The sequence below is a fragment of the Mobula hypostoma genome, chromosome 3, assembly GCF_963921235.1.
Source record: "Mobula hypostoma chromosome 3, sMobHyp1.1, whole genome shotgun sequence".
NCBI classification, from domain to species: Eukaryota; Metazoa; Chordata; class Chondrichthyes; order Myliobatiformes; family Myliobatidae; genus Mobula; species Mobula hypostoma.
This window is the reverse complement of record NC_086099.1, coordinates 194,289,951-194,308,453: the sequence shown is the minus strand read 5'-3', so window position 1 is coordinate 194,308,453 and position 18,503 is coordinate 194,289,951. Positions and strand designations below refer to the sequence as shown.

General features: G+C 39.7%; 1 protein-coding gene across 1 annotated transcript in view; it reads left to right on the top strand.

Moving 5' to 3' along the window:
* Positions 1 to 791: 791 nt before the first annotated feature.
* Positions 792 to 18,503, top strand: part of LOC134344472 (kinesin-1 heavy chain) — a 108,054-nt gene continuing 90,342 nt past the window's right edge. The window contains exon 1 of the mRNA XM_063044342.1: positions 792 to 1,186. Coding sequence (XP_062900412.1) covers positions 1,061 to 1,186 — 126 coding nt within the window. The 5' untranslated portion in view covers positions 792 to 1,060. The remainder of the gene's footprint in view (positions 1,187 to 18,503) is intronic.

Sequence of the window (18,503 nt, the reverse complement as noted above, 5' to 3'; positions counted from 1 at the left end):
CCCCTTACCAAACAGCTGTTCCCAGTCTACTATCCCCACTCCTGTCATATACTGTCCAGGAAACATCTAAAGCATTGAAGAAAGGCTAATGTGCTATCAACTCTATCCCCTTAACTCTGATCCTCTCTCTGAATGCTGAGCATTCTCTGCTTTGATTAATGAGGAAACTTACGACTGTTTAGTTGACAAGGTAGAAAGTCATATGAGAGTAAAATGTATGCCCAATTTGACCTGAAATATTATCCACATAAATTTTAAATTTGGATAAATTACTTCTTACATTTTACTCGCGTACCATCCTTTACAGGAAATGCATAAGCTTTTAGGGAACTGAGTTTTGTTTACAAAACCCAAATACCAGTTAAGTTCAACTTTAATGGTTAAAATTTGGCACGTGATTGACTTTCAGCATTGTAATCCTCAATCTCGCGATACTCATTCTCTAGATGATGTCAGCCTATTCTTGTCGCCTCTCCTTTCTTTCACTCACAAACCAATGGGCGTGCCGCCAGACTACACTAATGGAACGAATCCAGGTTCTTCCTTCTGCTAAGAGTAACATCCGCCTATCAGTCGATCAACAACCTGTCCTGGTCCCTTTCAAAGTTAAATCAAAGCATTAAAAAAAAACGTTATAAATTCTCCCCACAACTTCCAACGCGCATTCCCTCGCCCTCAAACACAGTGCCCTGAGACAAGAGGGCGGGAGGTGCGGCACCTTATCCTCAGCGCGCATGCGGCGGCCGCGTGGATGGGACCGGCGAGCTGACGTCATGGCCCTCTGGGTCCGCCCCTGCACTGAGCGAGAGCGAGGCGACGGCTGGGCAACGGGAGTTCGCCGGTTTAATGGCGGCCATGTTGGATCGGAAGTGAAGTGGAGGGAGCGGAGAAGGGGAAAAAATTCAGAAACTGGTCGCTAGCAACGGAAACTGTTTCTCCATAGTTGGGAGAGGACGATCGGCCGTTAACAGGGAGAGCTAAGGAAGCGTCGCCCGGGGGGGAAAGTTCAGTTGTTTTGTATGGTTTAAAATTTCCCCCCCAATATAATAAAAAAGGGACAATGGCGGATCCGGCTGAGTGCAATATAAAAGTGATGTGCCGTTTCAGGCCGCTGAATGACGCGGAAATCCAACGCGGTGATAAATGTATCTGCAAATTTCAAGGGGATGAAACGGTGGCGGTCGGGGTGAGTGTGGATTTTCTGTTGCTTGTGCTGTCATTCACCCTGTGTGGCTCAATAAAGTATTTGTGTTAAATATTTTGTACGTTAAACTAGCTGCTCAAGTTTGGTCCGCGAGTGAATCTGTTGCCAAAATCGGTAGCAGTGGTTGGAGCTGCAGATCCCAGTGCATTCATCTGTCAAGGCGTCACCTCGGGCTGTCTCTGTTGTTTAAAAAAAACTTTCCCAAATCTGCTACTGTTTTTCTATTTTATTTTTACAGCAGAATGGAAGTTTATTTCACCTGGAATATTGGGAAGTGCCACGTTTTATGTTTGAGTCGAAAAGCACAGCAAATTGGGTGTGGATATTTTAAAATGAACGGGAAAAAAACATCCTCTATATCTTCGTCTGGGAGTAATTCTTAGACCTCGGGCGAATAGGCTGCATTTATGTTGACACAGATGTCGATCATTTTTTCTTGTGTATTTATTTTGAGAGGAGAGTTTGGAATAATCTATTCTGTTTCTTAGGCAGACTCTTGCAAAAAGCTTTCATTCTTATAGGAACTAAACCGGCCTTTTTTTTAAACGCCAGAGAGTTCGAATAATATTTCAGTTGTTCGAAATTGAATATAGATATTGAGAAGTTGCAAGAGATGACTAGTTTAGATAGAGTACTGGTCTAGACTGAAAACATATCGACCCTGAACGTCGGTTTTGGTCAAGAAGTAAGTTTCGAAAAAGTATTTTTACAGAAAGTATGATAAATATTTATGAATCCTTTACCTGTCGTGTATCCAACAGTTTAACTTGTATCCCCTATTGGAGTTCTTATTTACATGCTACTCTTTGCTTATATCGCTTTAGCATTTTTCGTATTAGTGCTTACAGAGCTTAACGTTATCTCGTCACTCTCTTGAACTTTGCCCTCCCCTGCATCTCACAATCTTTTATTGTTAAGGCTACTTTTCTGATTGCCAAATATTTATAGTGGATATTCTAAAATGTTCCATGAGGCTTCACAAGGACAATATTAATCAAAATTTGGCGCTAGTGGTTATAAAGTGCTACAAGCATAGGAGTCACATTATGAATGGGTCATTTATTGTGGCAGGTTTATTTCTGGTTCTAAATGGTATAATTGATCCTTTAGCCTAATTAATACCAATCATTCTCCTGATCTTCAATTTCTTTGGTTAATAAGGGTCTGTCAGTTTCAGAATCAAAGTTGACAATTGTCCTAATGTTCATTTGTATTTAGAGATGAAGCCTACTGAGTTTTTACCATCCTCCACACATAGAAATATTTCCTTCCTCCATTTCTGAAAGACCTCTGTCCAGTTCTTAGACTCAACCTGGCTTCCCAGTGTACAGAAAAAAGTTATTTTTCTGGAGGTGTTCCAATAAAATTGCTATTTAAATTTTGGCATTCTCAACTGTAATATTGTGGCATAATTTATCCAGTAGTATAGTACCATTCTGATAAGTCTGTGCTGTACTCATTCCAAAATCATTATATAGTTCCTACATTACATCTTTGCCCTATTGAGAAACGTGTATACATGCCTTTCAATCTCGTCATCTGATTCATTTTATAAATAGGTTGATTAATTGCAACCTCAGGGTAGATCCTTGGGAGACCCATGAAGGATCTTAGCTGGAATGTGGTTAAATACTGTCAATTTGAGTGCCTGTATCCTCACTGTTTAGGAGCTAGCATGACAAGTTGCTTATAGCTGTCAACTCTTAATTACAGATTCTCATAATTTACTGCTAACTGAAGCTTGTTAAGTATTTTGTAATTCCTTGGTTTATCTCAGTTCTACCATAAAATCTTACAAAGGAAAGTCTCCCAAATAGGTTGCAGATGCTCCTAGATTCCATTATTCAATGTTCTCAGCTATATCATTTAAAATTCTGAAATAAAAGCAATCTAGTCCTGTATATTTGTTATGAATTTTGAGATTCTGTTATAAGTTTTTTGCTTGCAATTTTGACTGCCCATTTCTCATTCAGTGATTTATTTTCTTTATCACAGGGTATTGCCCTCTAGACTTGTTTCCAGACAAAAAGTCTTTCAACATTATTATTTTTCACTTTTATTAATCTTAATGCAAACAGCCACTTCTCTTAGCTATCCTGCAATAAACTTTGCATCTTTAAAAGTTTCATTTCATCCTCTTTTACTTCTGTTTTTATCTTTATTTGCAATATTTTGTATCTTTCTATATTGTCTTCTACCCATGCTTTTATATGTATATTGTTCCTTTTTTAATTTTGGTTAAAATTCACTCACTGAGGCGCACATCACAGTAATCCTTCTCTCTCTGTTCTGCTGTGGTTTGGCTCAGTTTACTGTGAAGTCTGTCTCATGGTTGCAAGCCTTGTTCATATCTCAGCTATTTTTGGTATTTTTATCTTCTGTTAAATATTGGAGTCAAGTCATCTTGTGATCATTATTAGATAAGTATTTCAGATTTGTCATTACAAAATCTTTGTTGGCCTCCTTGTTTGGTCCTGAATGTAATATTGGAGGAAACTGTTCTGTTGATACTACACCTTTCAGAAGTGAGCATTCTACTTGTACACACCTATATGAATATTAATTCCCCCCTGCCCCCCAGCCTTTAACCCTCCTTTGGAAACACTGCCATTGCTACGTAACTTAAAAAAAAATGCTCTCCTCCACTGTGGCTTCTTGTTGCATAGCAGCTTATCAAATATGTAGTGTTGTGCCTATTCACTATGGCTGTTCTTTCCTTCCCCCATTTTTTTCTGTCTGTTCTGTAGATCTTTATATTTAGTTCCTAGTTCTGGTTATTTTGAGATCGTGCCATGAAAATGGCTATCATATCTTATTTGCCGAGCTGAATTTTTGAAGTCATTTACTTTGTCTTGTTCTGTATGCATGTGTATAAAGAATGCCTTTTTGGCCCAACATTTCCTTCTGGGATTTTAAAGGTAAACGTATTATCAAAGTGCGTATATGTCACCATATACTACTTTGAGATTCATTTTCTTGTAGGCATAAACATTAGAACAAAGAAAGACATTGCATTTGCATCAGAATCAATGGAAAAACTGCACACAGATTGATGTGCAAAAGACAAACTGCCAATACAAAAAAAATGTAAATTTAAAAATACATTGAAAGTCTCAGTTGTAGAGACCTTGAAAGTTTGGCCATAGGTTATGGAATCAGTTTGGATTTGGAGATGATTTGAATGAGCTGGTTTGGGAGCCTGATGGTTAAAGGGTAATGACTGTTCCTGAACCTGGTGGTGTGGGACATGAGACTCCTTTACTACCTTCCTGATGGCAGCAGTGAGAAGAGAGCATGATCTGGATGGTGGGGTTGATGGATGCTGCTTTGTTGTGGCAGTGCTCCTTACAGATGTACCCAATGGTAGGGGGGGCTTTTGGGCATTGGTGTTTCCATACCAGGCTGTGATGCAACCAGTCAGGATGCTCTCTACTGTGCATCTATAGAGGTTTCTCGAAGTTTTAGATGTCATGCCAAATCTATGAAAGTCTCTTTTTTTAAAAAAAAAGAGTAAAGGCACTGTCTTACTTTGTGATAGCACTTATGTACAGGTCCTAGGATGGATCCTCTGATAATAAAGCCAAGGAATTTAAAGTTACTGACCCATTTTACTTCTGCTCACCTAATGAGGACTGGCTGGTGGAGCTCTGTTTTCTTCCTCCTTTAGTCAATAATCAGCTCTGGCTTTGCTGATGTCGAGTGAGGGTGGTTGTCGTGGCACCATTCCACCAGATTTTCAATCTCTTTCCTACTTCTCACTACCTTTGATTTGGCCAACCACAGTGCTGTCATCAGCAAACTTGAATATAGCATTGGAACAGTACTTAGTCATAGGTATAAAGTGAGTAGAGCACAGAGCTAAGCGCATAGTGATAATAGTGATTGTGGAGGAGACAGTTCTGACTGGGGCCTACAAGTGCGGAAGTTGATCCAGTTGCACAGGGATATAGCCAGGCTTAGACCTTGGAGTTCAGTGATCATTTTCGAGGGGCTGGTAGTCATGAATGCTAAACTGTCATCCATGAAGAGCATATCCTGATGTAGGCATCTTCACTGTCCAGCTGTTCCCGAGCTGAGTGAAGAGCCAGTGAAATGGTATCTGCTGTTGACTTTTCGTGACATATGCAAATTGGAGCAGAACCAAGTCACTTCTCAGGCAGATGACAAACCTCTCAAAGCACTTCATAGTGGATGTAAGTGCTACTGAACAGTACCCATTGAGGCAGATTGCCATGTTCTTGGGCACTGGTATGATTGAAGCAAGTGGGTACCTCAAACTGCCAAAGAGAGGTTGAAGATGTCATTAAACACTTCAGCCAGTTGATTAGCACAGGTCTTCAATACTCAGCCAGGTATACTGTCTGATGCTTTCCATGGGTTCACCCTCCTGAAGGATGCTCTCACATCAGCCTTACATATTTCTCTCTTCTGGGTTGTTTCATGCCCACCAGCATTTCATTTTTACTAGTGCTAAAGGTCTGCACCTGGCAATTAGTCTGCTGCCTTCCTCTCTATATTTCATAATTTACTTTATCTTCTTGAGTCACCCTGCTAAAAAAATCTGACTCATCCTTCACCTAGGATGTCACAGGATCCCAGCCACTGCTTGCTTTGTGTTTATCTAGTTTCAGTTAGATTAGATTATGAAGACATTAGATTATGAAGACATCTTTTATTGTCATTTAGTAATGCATGCATTAAGAAATGATACCATATTCCTCCGGTGTGATATCATAAACAGGACAGACCAAGACTGAAAAAACTGACAAAACCACATAATTATAACATATAGTTACAACAGTGCAACAATACCATAACTTGATGAAGAAGTCCATGAGCACAGTAAAAAGTTCAAAGTCTCTCAAATGTCCCACATCTCACGCAGACGGCAGTGGGAAGAAAAACTCTCCCTGTCATGCCCGACTGCAATCCGTATCTGAGTCATCCGAAAACTTCGAGCCTCCGAATCAGCTCTCCGACACCAAGTACTGAGTGCCATCTCTGTCCGAACAATTCAACCTCAATCTCGGTCGCCAACAGCAGGCAAAGCCAGGGATTTTGAGGCCTTCCCTCTGGAAGATTCCGGACCATGCAGTAACGACAGCAGCAAACGAGCGTTTCAGAAATTTCTCCAGGTGTTCCTCTGTGCTTTCACGTCCGTCTCCATCAAATCAGAATTGTCCACGGCCCCTATTTAATGGAAATGATATCATTTTTTTTTACTGGAGGGCTGCGCGTGCAGGGCGCGCTGCTCTCTCTCCTCCCACCAGAGGAGAGTTAGGTGCTCTATCCCAATCTAAGACTGACGCCAATGTCATATAAAATGGCGCCTCTTTTCCATACCACTCTTTAGATCATGTATTTTGTCTCCTCTAATTTGTTTATTCCAGTGCTAATTTGCATGTGATTCAGGTAATAATGCAAAAATATAACCTTGATAGCCAATTCTTCGATTTGGCTGACAGTCTCTGTTGTTTAAAAAAAAATCTCTTGCCATCTCTTGTTTTGGTTCCAGCATGGTTCAAGACATTTTGATTTCCCCTTTTTGATTTTTATTCCCCATTGAGAGATCTTCTTGTAAGATAGGCAACATTAATAATGTGCCTCTGGTCCTGAATACACACATGATAGGCAGAGTATCTTCTGCAACTTCAGCCATCTCCAAAGGGATCCTATGACTAAATGTATCTTTACCTCCCTCCTGGCACTTATCCCTGTTTGCAGCCTAAGTGCTGCACCTGCCCATTCACCATCTCCCTTGCCTCCTTTCAGAGCTCCAAACAGTCCTTCCAGGTGAGGCAACACTTCACCTGCAAATCTGCTGGGGTCATCTATTGTGTCCGGTGCTTCCAATGTGGCTTCCTGTACGTTGGTGAGACCTGTTGTAAATTGGAGGACTGCTTTGTCGAGCACCTCTGCTCCATCTGCCAAAAGTGGGACTTCCATGGCCAAACATTTTAATTTTGAATTCCATTCCTGTTCCAACATGTTGGTCCATGGTCTCCTCTTGTGCCAAGATGAGGCCACCCTCAGGTGGAGGAACAACACCTTGTATTCCATCTGGGTAGACTCTGACTTGATGATTTCTCCTTCTGGTAAAATAAAAATCCCTCCCCTCTTTTATTCAGCATTCTCACCTCTTTGCCTCTTCTCACCTGCCTATTACTAACCCCCCCCCCCACCCTGTTCTTCCCATTCTCCCATGGCCCTCTCTTATCAGCTTCTTTCCTCTCAAGCCCCTTTAGCTTCCCCACCTATAACCTAGCTAACCTGCTCCTTCCCCCCCACCCCCCACACACACCATTTCCCCCCCTTTTTCAGTTCTGGAGAAGGGTTTCAGCCTGAAACACGGACTGTTTATTCATTTCATAGATCCTGTCTGATTAGTTGAGTTCCTCCAGCATTTTGTGTGTGTTGCTCTATCTTATGGAATTCCCTTCAACTATCATATAACTATTCACCGTTCTCCATGTTTATTATTTCTGTTTATTAACTCTGTCCTCAGCCTTCTTCCCAAGAATGGTAAATGCATTTCCCCCTGTGGCTTATCAACTATTTTCTCTCCAATCATATCCTGTAATTTTCTATGAAGTATAATCAAGCTCTGGGACACCCAATCCTGAACATCTTGCCCTTCCTTTAATGTCAAGTATGTCTTCAACTCATTCTCTAACTCAGTGAGTCAGCTGGAGGAATTCAAAAGGGAGAGATTTATTATAGACATATTTGCTTGATAACAAGCCTCACTCTACGAGTACTTGTTATATTTAAAATATTGTATTTTTATGTCATTTGTAAGCTTAGATTAAACACTAATTTACAGTAAATTCTAGCCATCAAATGACATTTTAATAGTTTGGTTTTCCTTCATAAACATTCTTTCCATTTTTCTAAAACATGAGAAATGAGCATCAGTGGTTACAGAAAAGCTACACTTCCACCAAATATATGAGATTAAGATGTACAATATCTTAAACATATTTCTTTTGGAATTACAATAGTTGGTAGAAACTTTCTGTGCATCTTTTTGAAGCAAAGGGTTGTAATTTTTCATATGCCATGATTTAAATAGATAAACAACCTTCAAAAGTTTAATGAGGATCAAGATTTATTTTCAGTTCTGTGAATGCCATTATATATGGAAAGCGATGCATAATAGTCTGGAGCTCTTTGTTCAACCAGTTCTATCTCCTTCATTAACAAAGGGGCACAACAGAGGTTGCACTACTTGCAGTAGTTGGTAAAATTCCATCTTCCCCAGAACATACTGGTGCAATTCTGCACAGTCGTAGAGAGCATCCTCTATTCAGCCATTACTGTCCAGTTTGGTGTAGCATCCTCTCACAATAGATGAAAACTACATTGAACAGTCTGGTTAGCAGAAAAGGTCATTGGTTGCGGTCGACCATCATTGTGGAACTTGGACAAAGAAGCTGGCAGGAAAAAGCATCACAGACATTACCCAGCCAGCAAATTGCCTTTTCCGAAAGCTCCCTTCTGGAAAGCACTATAGGGCTATTAAAACAAAAACCACATCATTTTAAAAGTTCCTTTCCCCCAGACAGTTAATCTGATCAATCACTTTCATTCACACCCCCCCCCCCAATCCATTACTTCAATCACTGCACTATAAACACTTTAACCGCTTTTTATAGTATATTTACAATATAACAACATGCTGGTATTTATGCACATTTGATTCTATATTAATACTTGACCTATAATGTGTAGAGTTCAAGTTTGTCATTCAACCGTACACACGGATACTGCCAAACAATGTGCCTCCAGACCAAGGTGCACAACACAATACACATGAAGTAATATTACCACAAATAAATGAACAAACAATCAGGTGCATATACAGTGCTGTTTACTTTTTAATGTACTGGCCCTTCATATGTGATGTGACCTGGGTGGTGGCAGGGAGTTCAGTAGTCTGACTGCCGGGAGGGGAGTGAGAAGAAGCTGTTGTCTATCCTAACAGTTCTGGTGGTAGAGGGGTCAAAGATTATTGGACAAATGGGAGGGGTCACTGACAATGATAAGGGCCCTGCGTACGTCGTGCTCCTGATAGTTGAGCTTGAAAAGTGCCAAGTAATGGCTATCTCCAGCAAGAGGGAATATTGTCCACTTACCCTTAACATGGAAAGGCAGTACCATTGCTGTGTGCTCTGCTATCAGCATTTTTGGAGTCACCATTAAAACAGCAAGATGGACCATATAAAGTATTCTATGAAAAGCAACTTGTTTACTAACATCCCAATATTTTATAGTCATAACTTTGCATGGATTAATACAACTGCAAATGCAGTCTGGGAACTCCGCACATTTATTCCATCCACTACATGTGCATTATGGCTGTAGTTTGATCCATTCTACAAAATGCATCTCTTTCACTCATCTTGGCTGCTTCATGTACCTCCTAAATCTCAGCCAATAAGGAGGGCAAGAAATCTGCTGTCTGTATTTGAACTGGATTTGAATACACGGCACTATTTCTGTATTGTTGCTGTGTTTATTTTTTTGAATTTGCTTCTTCACATTTCAGAGTACCCTTACCAGGACTTCAGTGGTTCAAGAAGATGACTTTCCACTTTTTCAGGAGCATCAGAAAACGATACAGGCCTTTGTCTGTGATGCCCAGCTTCCTTAGTTGCAGGTCTTGGCCTTATCAAAAGGCTCACATGTTATGCAGGCCTTTTTTTTTTAGAATAACTGATTTTGAAATCTTAGATAGGAACATCTAATCCAAATAATTTATCAGTCTGTAATTGTTTTTTGCATTTTGTTTCACTTGTTAATTTAAAAGTCCTTGTTCTTGGTTCATTATTTTTTAACTAGCTCACTTGCTTTGCCCTTATTCTCAGTACTAATCCAGAGAAATTACACAATCCATAGTTCAGAAATTAAATCCCTGTTGCCACCCTAGGCTTAATGAAGTAAATCTGAATGACCTCAGCTTACATAGGACAGTGCTTCTGCATTCCAAATGGATAATGATGCAATTGATGAGCTTAATGGGGAGGCAGGGATATTGGAAAAATTACAGTAGGATGTAGATTCAAAAAAATATTTTGGGCTAAACAAAGCCAGAGTGGAGCATTAATATAGAAAATATTTTTTTATTATGACTTCTTAACGAAGATGAAACTATGAAGTTGGCAAAATATGAACGCACCAGATTTTGACAGCAACTAAAGGACAGATGAGAACTTTTTTTGTTTCTGATAACTGTAGTTTTCAATGTGTCTTGCACAGTACAATCTTCTCTGCAGTGGTGTGCTGCGCAATGGCTTCAACATAGACTTCAAAAACTGATCAGAAAGGCTGTCTTTGGTGTAGGAGTCAAACTGGACCCACTGGAAGCTGTGGTCCCTATGGAAAATCCTGGCAATTCTGGACAAAGTTTCTCACCTTATGCATGCCACCTTAGCTGAACAGAGGAACAATTTTAGTAATAGACTAAGACAACTGCACTGCTCCAAAGAGCGCTATATGAGGTCATTCTTGCCCTCTGCCATTAGGCTCTATAACGAGTCAACCTATAGCCAGGGGAGTGTTGAACCCCTGCTGTTAAACTGTTTGTGGTAATTTTTTTTTAATTCTTTCTACTTCTAATATTTGTGCACTTGTAATGCTGCTATGACACTGTAATTTCCTTTGAGGTCAATTAAGTACTTATCTCTATCTATGAGAAATGCATGGTATGAAAGGTATAGTCAAAGGGCAAGGATCAATACTTGCCTGATATCTGTTCCAAGAGTGAATGTAAATTTTGAAAGTCAATAGTTTTGCATTGATTAAACCATTATTCCAATATTTTCACTTTTCCTTCAGGATGGTACATGGCCTGCTAGTTATGGAAAGATGGCTGGGATTGTAGGATAGTTTCCACAAAGCAATTTCCTGAGAAGTCTATACTTTCAAATTTAAGGTTGACTTTGTATTAAATCTGTGACCTTGATTGTGCCAAGTGTTCTCAATATTTCTTACAGTAGGAATTTGAAATATACTGACATCATAATATTTCCTGATTGAGAGAGAACAGAGGTCATCCTAATTGTTTCTCTACTTTTATAAAATTTGGACAAAAGATTCAAGGGTGATGTGGGGAAGGGTATTTTTAAATAGTACTACTTCATCTGGAATTGTCTCTTTTTTTCCCTGGGAAAAGAACCAGGAAGAGAGATGGATAGGAATGCTCTGTTAGGAATTGGTATACACTTAATTGGACATTCTTCTGTGGCACAACTACTTTCTAATTTTACTGTTGTGCCAATCAGTCATTTTCTCTTGGACTGTATGTATATCAAATGTGTTTTTTGGAGCATTGTTTTCATTTTTATTATGACAATCTTGCTTTTTGTCCTACTTTGAGCTTCTCCTGTGGTTGCTAAGAACTTGACAACAGCTCCACATGAACAGCCTGTTCTTGGTTTGTTCTTCTCTATACTAGTTGTTAAGTTGTCAGATTTCCAGTTTATATTTTACTTCCTACATTTTGAGTCTCATGAAACTTTTGGTCACAATGAGGCATCAGAGCAGAATTTGGTCATTAGTTCTGTTGAGGCTGCTCCTCCATTCCATCATGGCTGATCTATTATTACTCTCAACCCCATTCTCCTGCCTTCTCCCCATAACCTTTGATGCCCTTGATAATCAAGAGCCTGTCAATCTCTGCATGCCATGTGGCATTTGAATTTTGATATCACTGATTTAAATCTAATCATGCAGGAAAATAACTTGAAAAATGAAAGCACAACTTTAAGCATTTTACCTTGCTTCAGTGTAAAGGTTGTAGTTTCCTTCTACTCTTACTAAGTCATTTCGAAATGTTCTTCATTCAATGTATATACAAGTTTAGCCATCTTTGAATTTGAACCTTGACTAACCACAGTTTTGTTGCCTGGATCCAGCAAGCCTGACAGAGTTCTTTGAGGATGTGACCAGGCATATAGATGAGGGTAGTGCAGTGGATATGATCTATATGGATTTTAGTAAGGCATTTGACAAGGTTCCACACAGTAGGCTTACTGAGAAAGTCAGAAGGCATGGGATCCAGGGAAGTTTGGCCAGGTGGATTCAGAATTGGCTTGCCTGCAGAAGGCAGAGGGTCGTGGTGGAGGGAGTACATTCAGATTGGAGGATTGTGACTAGTGGTGTCCCACAAGGATTAGTTCTGGGTCCTCTACTTTTTGTGATTTTTATTAACGACCTGGATGTGGGGGTAGAAGGGTGGGTTGGCAAGTTGCAGATGACACAAAGGTTGGTGGTGTTGTAGATAGTGTAGAGGATTGTTGAAGATTGCAGAGAGACATTGATGGGATGCAGAAGTGGGCTGAGAAGTGGCAGATGGAGTTCAACCCGGAGAAGTATGAGGTGGTACACTTTGGAAGGACAAACTCCAAGGCAGAGTACAAAGTAAAGGCAGGATACTAGGTAGTGTGGAGGAGCAGAGGGATCTGGGGGTACGTATCCACAGATCCCTGAAAGTTGCCTCACAGGTGGATAGCGTAGTTAAGAAAGCTTATGGGGTGTTAGCTTTCATAAGTCAAGGGATAGAGTTTAAGAGTCGCGAGGTAATGATGCAACTCTATAAAACTCTGGTTAGTCTACACTTGGAGTGCTGTGTCCAATTCTGGTTGCCTCACTATAGGAAAGATGTGGAAGCATTGGAAAGGATACAGAGGAGATTTACCAGGATGCTGCCTGGTTTAGAGAGTATGCATTATGATCAGAGATTAAGGGAGCTAGGGCTTTACTCTTTGGAGAGGAGGAGGATGAGAGGAGACATGTTAGAGGTGTACAAGATAAGAGGAATAGATAGAGTGGATAGCCAGTGCCTGTTCCCCAGGGCACCACTGCTCAATACAAGAGGACATAGCTTTAAGGTAAGGGGTGGGAAGTTCGAGGGGGATATTAGAGGAAGGTTTCTTGCTCAGAGAGTGGTTGGTGTGTGGAATGCACTGCCTGAGTCAGTGGTGGAGGCAGATACACGAGTGAAGTTTCAGAGACTACTAGACAGGAATGTGGAGGAATTTAAGGTGGGGGCTTATATGGGAGGCAGGGTTTGAGGGTCGGCACAACATTGTGGGCCGAAGGGCCTGTACTGTGCTGTACTATTCTATGTTCTCTTTACACTGCTATTTTATATCCTGTATAACTAAATGAAGACCACTGTTGTTTCCATTTCAGAGTTGGAAAGTTCAGATTTATGGTTTTACTGGACCACATGTGAATGATTCATTCTGTTTTGTGCAATCTGTCAACGATTTGTTTGTACACACTTGCAAGGAAGTCTAGAGACTTTTATTCTAGTTTATCCTGTGGAAACCAGTTGGTAGCCATGCTGATTGTTCAGCTGCCTTGCAGTATTGGTTAATGAGGCAAGATTTTTTCTCATGTCAATATCACTATTTCATAGTCTGACTAGAGTAAATTACCAATGTAATTTTCCTGACTTTTGACTTATTTTAATTAGTGTTACTTTGACTGGGCATGTTACCTGTTTTTGCCCATTTTATTTCAAAGACTGTGGACCTAATGAGAGTACATGGGAGCAGTGCTCATTGTGGATGCAGTGGGTAAAAATGTCTGCTTCCGTGCTGAGCAGTAGTCCCTATGATGCAAACTACTCTATTGTGATGAAGGAATATTAAACAGTACTGATCATTTTGCATTTTTTTGTAATTGTGCTGCAGTCTGTGCCTGACTTAATTAGTCATTATGTGGAATTGGATTGATCTGCATCATGTTTCTGTTACTCTGTAGTTGCATGTGTTTGCTTATTGTGCCCTCTTAAAAATACCGAGAGAAATTACACAAAATGCTGGTGGAACACAGCAGGCCAGGCAGCATCTATAGGAAGAAGGACAGTTGACGTCTCGGCCTGAAACGTAGACTGTACTTCTTCCTATAGATGCTGCCTGGCCTCTGCTTTCCACCAGCATTTTGTGTGTGTTGCTTGAATTTCCAGCATCTGCAGATTTCCTCGTGTCTGAGAGAAATTAGTTGCCCATGTGCAACAGTTCACAATTTTGTTTTCTGCAACAAACTGCTGGACAAACTTGTGTGGGTCAAGCAAAAGGATGATTGATCCTGCATATTTTTGGGAGCAATTGTCAAACTTGCTTGAAAAATACAAGACCATGGCCAGTGAAAATATCTCTGTACTTTAGATTGCACTTAATTTTCACTGCTCTTCCTTATAGCTTCATTTTGTAATATTACACTTCTCAATGACTTGTTATGTGTACAATAAAATGAATTTTAAGTTGATCCTAACTTCTCTCAAAATACTATTTATAGGAATTATTGTAATTTTAAAATCCCACCTAATTCAATTGTTTGGCCTACTGGACTTCATGAGGACATTTTGGATATTCCTTTTTTGCTAAATATTATACCATTATCATTGACCACAAAAGTTACAGAACTAGATGCAGTAAGGTTGAGAATATTGATTCCAGAAGTCGATTCATCCAATGCGTATTTGCAGATTCGTTTGACTTTATTTTAAAAATAATCAAGGTCACTGATGTCTGTGCCAAGAAGTGGAGCACTTGCATTTGGCACCCACTGTTCCCACTGGCATTTTGAAGTCAGGTCTGGCATGGGCTAAATAAAGCATTATTAGTTCTAGTGTAAGTATTGACTTCAGAGTACCTGCTAACGCAGTATGATGTTCTCTGCTTTACACAGCAGTCATAATTATGACCAATCTTTCATTAGACTATAATTTTACAATGACTACTCTTATGCACTGGAACTTGATTGGAAACTGTTGGTACCTTTTTGATAATTTATTCAGTGTGCCAGTAGGGGGAAAAAAAACTTCAATATTCCCAAAGCATAACTTAGTTTCAATTTAAGAATTTTGATGCACCTATCGTTAAAATATTATGATTGCTTATTGAAGGTTTGCAGCACAGGAATTGAATGACCATACAAATTAAGAATTGGAGTAGGCTCGTCAACCCTTCAAATCTGTTCTGCCATTCAATTTAAATATGGCTGATCTGACTGTAACCTTAACCCACACTAACCCCTTCCTTTGTTTATCAAGAATCTGTCTAGGCTTGTCTTAAAAATATTCAAAAGACTTTGTGTACACAGATCTTTTAAAGATAAACTTCCATAGCTTCCCTATACATCAGAGTTATGATTTGGTTTATTATTCCAGGTACAAGGCTGTCCTTTGTAAAGTTAGCATTTATTGGCCATTTCTAATTGCAGCTCAAAGGGAACAACATTGGTGGGTCTGGAGTCATAATTAGGCCAGACTAGGCATCTATGTAAACCAGTCTGATTTTTTATAACAATTCAGTACTTTTGTGCTTTCCATTATTAAGACAATATGCTTTTTAAAGTTTGTACTGCAGTGTTGTAATGGAACCCAGGGTTTAAAAACTTGTCAGATCATTGCTTTGACAAGTATTTTTAACATTTTCTAAGCCTTAACATATCTTAAAATTTTATTTCAAATCTTGTCAGACCTTGACTTTGGCTAATGCTTAAAATAAATTGTCAAGTGTACCAAATTTATGTATTATCTTGGTACACTTTGACGATAAACTCTGCAGTGATGGTATTGCAGGGCTTTTGATATTTAGGTTCTTGAAAAATTTAGTTTGTATGATGTGCTGAACTGTGTCCACAACCTTCTGAAGTTTCTTGCAGTGTCAGTCTCACCAGGAGTTTAAACACCTTTGGTCGTTGCTACCAAATCATCAAAGATACTTAATGAACAGTTTGGTGAATCTGTGTCTCTTCTCCTTGGGTACAAAGAGAAACAGAAAAGGAGGATCTAGTGCAGAAAGTTGTAGAGCGCTGATCTGAGGAAACGGATGAGTTTCAATGTGACTGCTTTAGGTTATTGGAGTGGTCCACTTTCAAAAACTCAGCAGCTAACCTTGATGAGAATTTCACCACTGACATGGACTTTACCAGCAACTGTGTAGAGAACAGTGTGTGAAAGAGGTCAACCTGGGTGTTTCAAACCAGAAACCATAGGTGAACCAGGAGATGAAGTTCAAAATCTAACCATATACATGATAGGATGGCCTTCTCATTCCAGAAATTAGCCCAGTGAATCGCTTTTCAACTACCACTAGTGCCAGTATGGAATTTCTTGAAACAGGGCTAAAACTGTACACTGTACTCCAGGTTTGACTTATTATTTTCTAAGCTCAAAGCATTTCACAGTAAATGCCAATATCTCATTTGCTTTGCTAATTACTGACAACAGACAATAGGAGTAGGCCATTTGGCCCTTCGAGCCAGCATCGCCATTCACTGTGATCATGGCTGATCATCCACAATTAGTACCTCGTTCCTGCCTTCTCCCCATATCCCTTGACTCTGCTATCATTAAGAGCTCTATCTAACTCTTTCTTGAAAGCATCCAGAGAATTGGCCTCCACTGCCTTCTGAGGCAGAGCATTCCACAGATCCACAACTCTCTGGGTGAAAAAGTTTTTCCTCAACTCCGTTCTAAATGGCCTACCCCTTATTCTCAAATTGTGGCCTCTGGTTCTGGACTCCCCCAACATCGGGAACATGTTTCCTGCCTCTAGCGTGTCCAATCCCTTAATAACCTTGTATGTTTCAATCAAATTCCCTCATGCTTCTAAATTCCAGTGTATACAATCCCAGTCGCTTCAATCTTTCAACATATGACAGTCCCGCCATCCCAGGAATTAACCGCGTGAACCTCCGCTGCAGTTCCTCAATAGCAAGAATGTCCTTCCTCAAATTTGGAGACCAAAACTGTACACAATACTCCAAGTGTTGTCTCACCAGGGCCCTGTACAACTGCAGAAGGACCTCTTTGCTCCTATACTCAACTCCCCTTGTTATGAAGGCCAACATGCTATTAGCTTTCTTCACTGCCTGCTGTACCTGCAAGCTTACTTTCAGTGACTGATGAACAAGGACACCAAGATCTCGTTGTACTTCCCCTTTTCCTCACTTGACACCATTCAAGTAGTAATCTACCTTCCTGTTCTTGCCACCAAAGTGGATAACCTCACATTTATCCACATTAAACTGCATCTGTCCTCTCACCCAACCTGTCCAAGTCATCCTGCATTATCTCAATATCCTCCACACATTTCACACTGCCACCCAGCTTTGTGTCATCTACTGTGCCTGCTTGCTAATTATTTGGAATTCATGCAAATGAACACTTGGATCCCATTTGTACTTTGCTCATCTGCAATCATTCTCACTGAGGCAAGTCAGCCTTCAGATCATCTGTCTGATAGGCAAGATCTTGCACAATCCCACATTAAGCTCTAACTAATAGGTTATCACCCAGTCACTCAACCTATCTGTTTTGTTGCATGTCCAAATGAGTATGTTTTCTCACTTATTTGCCTGTCATCAGCAAATGGGTGACTTGCATACTGCCCTCTCATGTTCATGCAAATTATAAATGATTGATCCTTGGGATATTCCATTGGTTACATCTTTCCAGCTGGAATAAAACCTGCTTATTTCAACTCTGGTAATCACGTAGAATTCAATGTCCTATGAGCTGCTCTCCAAGTAACCAGATGTTTTCAGTTATTTCCAATAACCCGATATTCTGCTAAAGCATCGATCTTTGTGTGGAATATTTGAAAGAATTACTTTATCTGATCACGACCATCTCCAACTACCCTGTATAATTAAGCATTAACTGTATAGTAAGGCCTTTAGATAGTTATGGTACGATGTGTGCTGTTTGGTTTGTTATAGTAATGGCTATTGTTTGGTAGAACATATTATTTTTTCTCTACATCTTTGTTTCCTTGGCTCTATATTGTTTTCTTTGAAGTATTGCATTTGTTCTTTTATGGAATAGTGGAATGTAACAGTACAGACACAATCCTTCACAATCAAGAAGATGGCATGCTGACATCTCAGGAAATGAGAAATACTAGCCTAGCCTGCTGCTCACTTAAGTCTGGTCTAATGAATTTGCTACTTTTATCCTTTATTATATATACTTCATTTCAAGCAGATTTCTAAAACTTGTGCATTTGATAACTTGCTAGAGAATTACCTATTTAAAAACCATGTCTAGGTCTTTCTAAGCCTTTTGTATTGTAAAACAATATTCAAATGTATACTGCTTATACCAGTATTCTATACATAATTTTAGGAGCAGGAAAATCACTCCATCCTGTTTTGCCAAACTTATGTTACAGTGAAAGCTTTATAAAAATCTATATTTGGTTAACTTGCAATCTTTTGATCGTGCCTGTCTAATTTAGAGAAGCAAATATCACTTGTTCCTTTTTCTCTTGATATAATA